Here is a 13,034-nt window from a genome sequence, read left to right on the forward strand (position 1 = left end):
AAACACGTCCACTAAACGTCACAAATATGATGTCAATCAAGAAAACAAGCATCTTAATAATGTCAGTTTCAGAGATTTTTTAGTTTGAATCAGAGTGATTCTCTACAAAGTAGGATTTATCCCTCTCTAATTAGACAAGATACTTGTATATACGTTGCCCATTTTTTTTTCGAAAACATAGCAATACCAACTTTTAATTCAAAAGTACAAATTAGACTTTGTCAGATATAAAATAACTTTTCATCTCTTGAACTTTAAATTTTGAACATGGCTGCTCTCGTAACTCTTGTAAATAAACCCCTATTTTAAATCATCAGATGCATGAACAAAACCTGGTGTTTGGTACGATAAGTGTTTGTTTCTCCTAACGAAGAAGTCAAAGATGATTATAAATACAGCAGTACAAATGTACAATTTACTGGATTTAACTGAATTTACAAGGTCAACATTTTATTAGACATTTAATTTTTCTTTTTTCATGCATTATCAAGGACTTGGATTAATGTTAATGTAAGCAAACCTTGGGGTCAATTTTATCATGCTAAACAATGCTTCATCTGTGATTTTAAAGTATCTACGATTTTAATAATATTAATGCTAAATAAAAATTCAAAAGCCTTGGAAACATGTGGTAAAGAGCTAAGTGAATTACACACGCCCAAAAATAAAATATTAAGTTCAATATTTAAATCAAATTCAAAAGATAATAGGAATACATTTTTAACGTACAAGCATACTAAAATACGCCCTTTTGACATGGTGAGACCTAAATTCATTAGATCAACAGTGACTTTGCACCCTAAATTGACACACATATTTGTTTACATTAAGATAAACTAAAAGCTAAGTTATTGATAAACTATTAAAATACATGTTAACCTTATTACCTGAGTATCAATTTTATCAGTCATGGACTCAAAGTACAATTTGACACTTAATAGTAAACACATCCATATAACGTTATCCAGTATGAAGATCACTTTGAGAGTAGTCATTCTTTTTGCCGGCCTTTTTCCTTTGGGTTATTTCACCTGTAGATTGTATAAAAAAATTATGAACTGTTGCAAGGTATGTGGTTTTCTTTGAATATTTTGTTTGGCATATAATGCATGACAGTGTTGGTATTATTAAAGGTTATTGACATTGTGTTCATTCCAAGTTGTCTGTCTCGTTCGTCCATATTGTTATAATTGTGTTTGAATCCTTTAAATAATTTTCTGTATTAATTTTGGCAGTTAAAGAGTATAATGAAGAAAAAAAACCAATTTATATTAGATGGCAGATATGTTTATACAGCTCATTATGGTGCTTTCTATGAAAAACGTATCAACAAAAAGTTGAAAATGTGTACAACTAAAGTTTATTTATTGAAATTTTAAGTTAATTACATGCATCGATTTCTCTATTGCTTCCATAATCTTCGTCACTACACGTTATAAAACTGTCCAATGTGTAAAATCGATAATCTAGGGGAATATACTGTAAAACTGCCACTCAGTTGATTAACGTTATTGAAATCGAAACATAGTCTGCAGCCGTGTTATTTATCAAATGTTTTCGATCATCAGAACAGTAAAGATATGATGGCAGTAGAATATTTTTTATCCATTTTCTTTTTAATTTAAAACCAAAATTGATTTTTGTCGGGCCACCGTTTGTTGTAAAAAGCGAGACATAGCGATCCTACATTCCGTTGTCGGCGTCGTCGTTGTCGTCATTGGCAGCTTCCACAAATATTCACACTGTTATTTTGAAATTGAATAACTTTCTTAAACTATCCTGGATTTCTATCAAACTTGGACAGAAGCTTGTTTATGTACATAAGATAGTATCCAGAAGTAAATTTTGCAAAATAAAAAAATCCTGTTTTTCTGTATTTTACTTATAAATGGTCTTAGTTTTTCTGCAAGGTAAAATAACATTCACTCTGTGGTTAAAGTTTTTAAATTTAAATATCTTTCATAAACCATCCTGGATTTTTAACAAACTAGGTGAGAAACTTATTACAACCAAAAGGTAGAATCGAAAGGAATATTTTTATAATTATTTTTCCTCATTTTTGTTGTGCTTTGGAATTAACAGCAAAAGTGGGCGAGCCACTTGGTTCCGCGGAACCCTTTCAAATTCTCAATGTCAAAAAGAATAACTAGTATTTAAACTGAACCGATATTATGATGCATTGGTTCATTTTCAACGGAATCGTTTTATCGTATGTAACCATATGACAAATCAAAGGTTTATCTTTTTTTAGCTTGTCAGAATACGTATATTATGACATACCAGTAATGCCGTTTAACTCGTTTTTTTAATTATGTTTCAATAACTCGATTAACCGAACTGAACAAAGAAATAACACGACAGGTGCAGTATACGATGCAACTGTTTTTTTTTTTTATAATTTGTGCTGTTAAACTACGTTCCCAGTTTAGGAGAGGTTTGGGCGCCTACAAACATGTTTAACCCCGACACCTTATGTATGTTTATGTACAATCAGGAGCCTGTTCTTCAGTTGGTGTTGTTTGTTGTTCTGTATCACATTTCTGGTTTGAACTGTTTTACATTAGTTATTTCAGGGCCGTTATACTATTGGGTTTGCTAATTTTTCAAGGTCGTACGGTGACATATAGTTGTTAACACTTGTATCATTTGGTTTGTCAGTCTATTTTCGATTTATGAGTTTGGCTGTCCCTTTGGTATATTTCGTTCCTCTTTTTTTTTTTTAATCTCTGGTGGAGAGTAGTCTCGTTGGCAATCATATCACATCTTCTTATTTCTATACCAAAAGACTTGGTAAAAAACATATATTTAAAAGGTTTATAAACAGTGTTCCGCACCGCTGTTTAATTGTTTTAAACGCGGGAGTTTCATTAAAACTTGTGAGAAAATCTAGTTCAAAATTCATGTAAGTCAGCTATGTGACAACATATTTGGATAAGGCAATTTTATTGCATCTATACCTGTGAAAGAAAGAGCTAGCATAAATTTAAGACTATGCTGCAGTGTTTTCTCAACTTATACAAGGTCTTATTTCAGCAAACTATTTTACTACAATTATGGAAATTAAATCGAATAAAAGTCGATAATTACACCATATTATTTCCTGTGATTGTTAAAATTACGATAAAATGTACTAATCGAAAATTTTGCAGGTTACATACTACTGTCTATTGCTTTGGTAACACCTATCAATTACAAATCAATTACAATGAAAGGTTAGGACACCTCTCAAGTCTCACATGCCTGCACTAAAACACGATGTCTAAAATTAGATACAATAGTTAAAATGACAAAGAAAGCCGAAAGGTATTACCAAATGTATATAAATTAACTGTAAAATTCAAAAAGGCATGACTTTGCTTATAATTAGTTACTTAACCCTTATAGTGCGGTGACTGAAGGCAGATTTTTTTGAATTTAATCTCCCCAGCGAACACACACCTATATGATATATCATTGGAAAGAGGAAATCTTGTACTATAATAATATGCCTGTCGTCAGGACTTGATATGGTCACATTTTTATTAAATTGATGTCAAAGGTCATATGTAAAAATCTGTGAAAATTTGGAAGGGTTTCAATTTTGACATTTGTTTCTATTTCTAAACTCTACCTGAATATAAATGATACTGTTTTGGCTTGAGTAATGATTGTTATTATTCATAAAACTTAATCATTGAGATTTTTTTATCAAAAAAAATCATAAAACGACGTTTTATAAACAAAACTTCAAAAATCAAGTTTTCAACCTATAAAATGTTTAGAGCACCTTAACCTTATGAAAAATTTCAATTTCAGGTAAAAATCAAGTGTCATGCAGGACCATACTTTAAAATTATTTTTTAAACTATTATAGTGGGTGAGGTATCAAACCGAAGCAATAGAACACTACAGTCAAATATGACCTCAAATTGAATTTGCGGATACTTCAGGTTTTTTTATAGACTTCGTCTTGCTTTTTGGTTTTTTTTCTCACAAATATTACTGCTTCCATAGTATTATCTGTTGTTGTGTATTTCACTCTGGTTAATATCTATTACATTATAGGTTGTGTACCTATATCTCCCCTTTTTTCCTTGCAACGTACCACAAACTTCAAAACTATTCCATATAAAAAAAGAAGATGTGATATGATTGCAAATGAGACAACTCTTCAAATGAGACCAAATGGAACCTAAATTAACAGTTATAGGTCCCGTACGGGCTTCAACAATGAGTAAAATTCATACTGCATAGTCTGCAATTTCCGCAATGAATAATGTAAAACAAACGAAAAATCTAACGGCCTGATTGATGTACAAAATAAATAAGAAACAAACAAATATAGTATATAGAAACAAACGACAAACACTGCATTACCGTCTCGTGACTTGAAACAGACACATACAGAATGTGGCGGGGTTCAACCTTTTTAAAAGTCCGCCAACAGTCCCCTAACTGGGGGGGGGGGGGGGCTGGGACCGTGTGTACCAGTGCAACAAGCTTTATACCAAATCAACCGTTATCTCCATCATCTTCATTTTCATCAATCATCGCAAGACATGTTTTAATATTTCTACATATTTCACTCATGGCCACAGGTCTGCACATGAAAGGTTCTGCTCAAAGCAAACACGTTATTTTGAGTTTTCTTTATAAGTACAGACAATGTATTGTAGGAAGTCCGAAGACATTTGCTCCTTAACATACAAGCTTCAAACCAAGCCTATCAATTCATCCAAGATTTAACAGAGATCTAAAAGGGGGTTTATGAAGGTGTGATGACATCCATATGCTTGTCTGCAAAGATGCTGGGGAAACATTATACGAGACGTTCACACTATCTTGAATTCGCTCAATTTCATGGTTGGCAACACATTAGATAGCGTTACACTTTACTTTAAGAAGCATAAAATCCATTGGCATTCAATGTTTCAACAAGGTGTTTTTGAACCAAACTCATGGTACATTTGTAAAGCCAATCCTAAATGAAAAGGAGTAAAACGAAATTGGCCACACAAACGATTGACTCAACAAGTGCTTACCATTTACGCAATTTTTCTGGTGCCGTTTCCTGAGAATAGTCTTGGCTGTATGCAGTTTCGTCGAGTAACTATAAAATGAATTGCAGGAAATACGAAGGTATTGACTGAATTGAAGAAGGAAAAGACAATTCATCCGAAGTTAGGTATTCTTTTGTAGAGTTTCAATGTCTTTTCTAAGTATACTTGCAACGGAATGAAATATCTGTCCGTTATTTTTGTCTATTACAGTTGACATTGAGATTTTGAGGTCAGTTTTCAATTGACTAGCAGCTGATATGGCATTTCAAATAGTTATTATGCTACTAAATATTATGTTATACTTGCCTTGAACTTCTTGAAGTTGTGAATTTCTATAGAAACCAATGAGTTTAGACTGCACAATCATTTTACACGTAGAATATTTTAAATTAGAATCAGCCGGAAGGAAAGATCTGTATTTATCAAGTAACGATGTCATGCGGAATGACCATTAGATCGTTGTCAATAGCCAAAATAAAATTTGTTAAAGCGGTATCGTGATCTGAGATGTCTGCTTCCACGGGTTTGGATTTTTTTTTTTCGTTTTTAGCAAATAATTTGTAATGCAAATAAAATGACCGAGTGCTTGAAGTTTAAATGATTGACGGGAAACTATTTAAACTTTAACTTTATCTGACACGGATAAAACATTCTTAATACGCTCATCTGAGTCAAACTTGAGTAGTTTTTGATCTTTCTAAAATGTTCTGTTACAGCAAAATATACAAACGCTCCAGTTGAACCACTGCATTCTAGAACGCGTACAAATACCCGAAACTGAGGGACAACAGTCCGATAATTGTATGTCGTCATTAAATATCAGATTAGAAGCTTCCTCTTTGTAAAAGGGGGAACAAATATGTTTACTTGTGTAACTTTTGTAGCATGAACGATGATAGACTGCTTGCACGGAGTTCTTCAAATTAGCAGCTATCGCATGAAACATCTTGATGCTCACCTCATCCAATCTTATATTTGATGCAGATACAAAAATCGACTTCCCTATACTGGTAAATTGACTCAAAATTTTAGTCGAGGGTTTGTTTTTTTTTTTTTTTTTTTTTGCATATTAAGCATTGCATAAAATTTAACGACTGTTGTCTTGTCTTTGGACTTAATGTGCAGCAAGTTGCAACGGACTTGACATATCACGGAATATTTACTGAAACTATCCGTTTATTATTTTGATTTTACAATAAGACTTTTCTGACAAAGTATATTTGATGTTTTATAAAAAAAAAACAGAGAATATAAACATAAACAAACAAAGTATGTGGCATATATCAGTGCACTTTAATTGAAAATATGTGTATATAATAGCGAAAAAGGTAGTAATTTCATATATCAGTTGAGAGAAAATTATTGACTAAAACACAAAATGTGACGGAAGGCAAGTGATTAAGTTCCATGTTGAAATTGAAGTTTTTTACTCCATTCTTTTTCCATTGATTTCTTAAGGTTTTTTTTCATATTTTGGTTCCAAAATTTCTATCACTTATTAGTTTTATGAAATACTAATTGCCTAACATATTATGGGATAATTTTTATTACTACTATGAAGAAGAAACTAAAGTTTGTGTCTGAATTTGCAATAAAAATTACCTCAATTTTAAACAGTCCAAACTTCGCAAATTTTATAGATTAAAATAAAATAAAATACTGAATTGAATATTTTGACATATAAAAATATCTTCAGGAAAAAGTATTTCAATTAAATGTAAGTAAACATACACAATTTTTCATTTTGAAAAAGGGGGGTTGAAACTCTCCAATATACTACTAGTCATTAAAACGACTTTTTTGAAAAATGTGACCGTACGAAATTCTGACGACAGGGCAAAAACTAAAGAAGACATATTTGTCTTTAAGTTAAGACCATATTTAGCCGTGTGTTATTTGGGGAGATTAAACTCGCGATCTAGACGACTTTTTACACTTCTGTCACCGCACTATTACCCTATATAAAATTTAAATAAAAAAAGAGGAACACTACTTCAACTGGTAGTAAACGATTTATGAATTAAAAGATTTGTAATCTAATAATGTTTGAATATAAAATGTTAATTTACAAAACGTTTGTTACTATTACAAAGTATTTAGTGCAATGATTTGTTTACACAATGATAAACTAAGCAATGATAATATTCAAATATATACCTTTCTAACTATATAAACTGTATCCTAATTTTTATCTGTCATAAACATGATATATTCAAAGTACAATTGTCAAATGCAGGTCGGAAGACCAATGTGTAACGTTCTCTAGGTGAACTTTTCTATTAAATTAAAAGAATGGGATGCGATACCTTTAATGTACTGCTTGCAATAGTGTTTATTGGCGTCTGTTCGTTAACATTATTGGTCTGTGGATATCCGAAAATGAAAAGTATGAAAAATGGCCGATGTAGGGTACGTGATTATTTCTATTATCCTGTTTCTTATATATTCACTGGAAATTAGGAAAACAAATATCTCGGAAAATACAGGAATAATTAAATTTCACCATCGCTAACTAAACTAGAGAAAATGTAGCTATCAGAAGTCCTCTACGTAAAAGAAAAATAATTGATCTGCCAAATATTCCAACAAAATGTAACTGACTAATAATCGATTACTTGAAGGATGTTCATGTCATCGATTATTAATTGATTACTCTGATTTTTGTATGCAGTCGATTACATCGATTACTTTGCCAAAAGTAATTGCATTGCTCTTCGATAATGTAACATGTTACAAAATTCAAATAATATCTTATGTAATGTCTTTAGTATAAAATTAAAAAAACTGATGAAGAAAGTTCTTTCATGAGGTTTTGTTGGAACACAATTATGCATTTAATTGTACTGTATCCCTGTCATGTAATGGTGTCATTTTAATGTTATATTTAACATTGCCATACAAGTGCGATGTTTGGCTAGCCACAAAACCAGGTTCAACCTACCATTTTTTCTTAAAATGTCATGTACTAAGTCAGGAAAATGGCCATCGTTATATTATAGTTTGTTTCTGTGTGTGTTACATTTTAGTGTTGTGCTTCTGTTGTGTCGTAGTTCTACCCTTATATTTGATGTATTTCCATCAGTTTTAGTTTGTAACCCGGATTTAATTTTTTCTCAATGGATTTATGAATTTCGAACAGCGGTATACTACTGTTGCCTTTATTTATGCTGTTGAAGTCATGTACTGTTGAAAGTTAAAAAGCATCACACAAGCATTGTTTCCAAATGTTTTGCTGACAGCTCTTTTCTAGATATATGCTCTTACCGAGGATTGAAAATAACACTTACAAATTTTTTGAAACAAGCGATGGTGACGGAGGATGATGGTTAAGTTCTTTCAAGGACAAGGACAAATTCATTGGTCACTTCTTTTTGTTTGTCTTGACAGTTGCACTTTATGTTGTCATATTTTACAATCTCTTAAGTTTGGTTGGATTTTTGTTTTACTTTTATTTGCAGATATAATCGGATAAAGCTCATTAAAACGTTTTCTTTAACAAACATATTCAAAAAGGTTCAATAGATTGTCCAGCTAATTTTTGGATGGAAATTTCAAGTTAATTACTTTATGCATTTGCATGATATGTCTTCTGTTTGGATGATGTTTTTAATTACAATACTATACTGTCAAACGTATTACCTAATGCGATGTACTGTATAGCTGACATCTGATTCGATCAATATATACTAATATATATGTCAGTAATGACACACAAGCAGCGTAAAAATCTTTATTCATTGATAATTTAAATAACTCTTAATAAATGAATTTTCTAAAAGTATACTTTTTATGTAAAACTGGAATACCTATATCTGTTACTGTGAGGGGATTGAAATTCATTGGTCCATTGTCACAAGTTTTTATTTCTAATATCATAATTTTTATATCATAAAATTATAATAAATCAAAGGTTTATCATTTTCTAGGCTCACACTTCTATTTTAGTTATGCTTTTAAAATTTAAATACAATTAAACTGGGGTTTTTTAATTGTAGTACATAAATAAATTAATGCTGTTTCCTAATTTTTAAAGTCATATGAAACCTCAAATTAAAAAAAATATGATGCATATGTTTTTTTATAACAAAATGAAGTTTTTCATTATTAAACTTATGTACATATACTTTTTTCTGAAGAACATTCTTTAATTTTTCCACATTTAGAATAAGGTTACTTTTTTAATTGCTTGCTTCAATGACGAATATTTTCCGTATGCAAAGTGACCTTAGCGTGACCCTCCTCGTAAAAATCCGGTGATCGCAATACGCATGGATCTGTCACTGAAATAAACTATACTCTGATTGTATCTGTTAAACACGTGCTCAATGTCTATGCTTTTTTGTTGATTGTTCAATATAAGATGACAATCAGTAAACTTCGGAGTCAAATCAAGGCATTTAATGGGTTGCCATATTTGTTAAATCATAACAGACAGAGAGAGAAAAAAAATGACGATTTTACGATATATTTGCGTAAAAAATTATACAATCGTTCACAGATGACAACGTTCATGATATATACATGCATTGGTTCAAGAATTGGATAAACATTATTTGTCACCAGTCACTCGTTTCATATGACTTTAATATTAAAGGTCTATCACATATGTTAAAGTGTTATCAATCGATTATTGAAAGTCGTTTCTATTTGTGAATATAGTTACAAAAATTCAGGACATCTGGACGATTATAAGTTAGCTTTGAGAAAATTAACACACATGATAAGCTTTTAGTTAGATCACTCAAGTTATATCTCAATGACATTGACAATGGAGTATTCATACATTCTATTGTATGTTTAAGAAAAGCACGAACGATACCAAAGGGACATTCAAACTCATAAGTCTTAAATAAACTGACAACGACATTGCAAAAACAGAACAACACCAACAGACAAACAGCAGTGCAAAATCACAACATAGAAAACAAATGATTGAGCAACAGGCAAGCCCCACCGACCATCGGGGTTGATAACATGTTGTGAGAAGGCAACACTCTGGAGAAAAAAATGATAAAATGCAATCTAACATAGTCCTGCCAATAATTCCAAACGTATTTTCTTTAGAGTAGCTTGACCTGTACGAAGGGTGAAACATATGGATAGAGGATTATAACATTAACGATACTAATTTTCCTGCACTGGATGCGCATTTCGACAAATAATTTATCTTCAGTGATGCTTGAGGCCGAAATATGTTAAAATAAAAGTCTTACTAACACAATCAACATACAGTCTACTCTTACATAATTTTCCTAGGGTTTTTATTATAGAGTAAAGAGAAATGCATTATCCATATATGAGACATCATATGTAATGTCCTTATACCGACTGCATCTATAAATTAAAGCGAAAAATACCACTCAAGTCGAAAATAAGTATTTTTTAGACCTATTTTGAATTGTTTGTAAAGTAAAATATAGATTAATTTGCTCTCTAGGTTTGTTTTGATGTTTGCTCAGGTATTGTTACTAACATTTGCACCTAAAGACAATGTACAGGCGCAGCTTCGATTCGTCAACAAAATACAATGATTTGATTGTACAAAATATTGTTATATGGTATCAAATCAAGAACAAGGGATTGAAAAAAGTATTGAAATGACACGGGACACTTTACATCATGTTAAGCTATTTGGTCAATATAAAGCATGATACAAGAGAAAAAGAAGAAAAACGGATATCATAGGGGACAGGGGGAGGGGTGTAAAAGGATTGTTTCGTAAAATTGTAAAAAAATATATATAAAAATGAAATTAATAACCATAATCATGATGGTACTTTAAAAGTTACATAGCTGCAGAATGCACCTTTGAAATAACTTCATTTTGATAGGTGAGTATCTGCTATTAAATGATTAGCATTACTCAGCTGTCAATTTATCGGATGAATAATAATTTACTTACGTTAAACTATTGTTGAAAGACTTTTATTTAAAAGGGTTAAGTTTTAAACAAACACGATTCACTTTAAAAGGTGACATCAGACTTTAGTTTTACCCAATTTATTATACATGTTAACATGTTTTACAAAAAGATTCCAAAAGGGGGACCGATTGGTGTGGCCTTTTTAAATGCCGTAAGTGAACAGGAGACAGTCAATTATTGATTTTGATTTTATATCAATTTACCGACAGACGCCTGTGAATCTCGAGTTATGAGTTTATAGTTCATGTATATAGAGTTTAACCCCCGAAACTCACAATTATCGATCTAATGTCATTTGTTAAGTTAAAGATATGCACATGTTATTTTTTTTGTCGTATGTTAATACATATTTGTGCTGTGTATGGCCATTATGAATAAGCTAGCGTTTTCTGAATCTAAAAGTATGCGTTACGCATCGATTTATAGAAAATCAGCGAATAAACCTGATTCGATCGTTATGGTCTTTTTTTAGGTATAAACATGGTATACCAACGTCACACTTTAAAATAAATGTGTTGAAGAAGATTGGTAATTTTAAATTATATAGCATCGTCAGGAGACCAAAGGAGGTACACAAAAGAGTTCTTCAAGAACGATAACTATATAACAAATTTGGCCTTGAACCATTTACGATACCACGTGTTTTACTTTCCACAGGGAATATTTTGACCGATCACTAAACTGAGGTAGGCAAGCGATACTTTTTCAAAATTACACTTTTGTAACAATCTTTAAGCATAATATGAACGATTTAAATATGTTTTGTAACAAACAAAAGTGTCAAAGTGTTGTTATTAAGGTTTACTTTTTGTTGAAATGAATCAACGGTGACGTTGTTGAATTATATAGGCAAATTAATTTGTTTATCGTCTCTCCCTTCAAAAACCTTTTAAAGACATGTACTAAATGATGATCTGAGACATTTCATATCAATTAATTTTAAGTAAAATGTGTAATTATCTCTAAATGAATCTTTTTCAAAAAGATGTCGATAGTTGTCTCCCTTGACATTATAGTCCATTATTTTTTTTTGGTTATGTCAGAGACATATGTCTCTGGTTATGTGTAAATGGCTGAAATATATTTGATATAATAACAACTCACCTTATTAATGTAATCAGTTAATATATTAGTATGAAAGCATAAATGAAGATATTTGAATAGACTAGTGTGTGTAACTAGCTTTGTTTAAAAAGGGGGGTGGATATATTAGGTGACTCCATCGGTTGTAATGTGTAGCATGGGGTCAAATACTGATTCAACCACACATGTATTCAGTGAACTTCAATACACATCATGTCAATATAAATCTTTTTTTAAATAACGACAGTGTTTATTTAATCAAAAGTAACAGCTGTCGATTGATCCTCGTTAAAAGAGGGGGGGTGTACATGTTTGTGTAAAAAATAAATTGTTACAATAACAATAATAATAGTACATGATGTAAATATTAATGAATAGATTTATTGTGATTTATTGTGAGCGAAATCTACACAAGAATGGACCAGAACTGCAATTGTTATCTCCCTTGAATAAGCTTGTTATTTCAATTATACTAATAATTATTTAACCTAATATTTAATTATGATAAATTACACAACAATTAATAAATAGTAGTATTTACAATTAGGTTTAAGAAAATATTTATCAACATTTGGTTATTTTTTGTCTTTTTTGAAATATATAAATTTTTAACTCACCAATTTTTGGAACATTTGATGTTTTTATATATAGTTAAGATTTTTTTAACACTACACTACTGCGATAACTAAAGGCTCTATGGTAACCTACAGTTGAATAAAGATAAAAAAAAATGGTAACCTACAGTTGTGAATGAATATAGCTGTGACATTGTGGGCTCTGGTGGATATATCACCGTGGCAATAATACCACATCTTGTAGCTTATATATTCCGATTGAAGTCAAGCATGTCTAATCTGTCACTATTGTTGATATTTATAGTATTATCGTATTTGCAACACTCTCATGTGTAGTCAATGTTGTTAAAAAAAAATACAACATTATTTTTACTTATTCATTAATCCATAAATTTCACACAGCTCTCATTCGTT

The 13,034-nt window shown here is 31.0% G+C and overlaps 1 protein-coding gene across 1 annotated transcript in view; it reads left to right on the forward strand.

Moving 5' to 3' along the window:
* The first annotated feature begins 963 nt into the window (after positions 1-963).
* Positions 964-13,034, forward strand: part of LOC143078198 (uncharacterized) — a 63,914-nt gene continuing 51,843 nt past the window's right edge. The window contains exon 1 of the mRNA XM_076253132.1: positions 964-1,068. Within this exon, the coding sequence (XP_076109247.1) occupies positions 970-1,068 (99 nt within the window). The 5' untranslated portion in view covers positions 964-969. The remainder of the gene's footprint in view (positions 1,069-13,034) is intronic.

Source organism: Mytilus galloprovincialis, chromosome 6, assembly GCF_965363235.1.
Source record: "Mytilus galloprovincialis chromosome 6, xbMytGall1.hap1.1, whole genome shotgun sequence".
In the NCBI taxonomy this organism is placed as follows: Eukaryota; Metazoa; Mollusca; class Bivalvia; order Mytilida; family Mytilidae; genus Mytilus; species Mytilus galloprovincialis.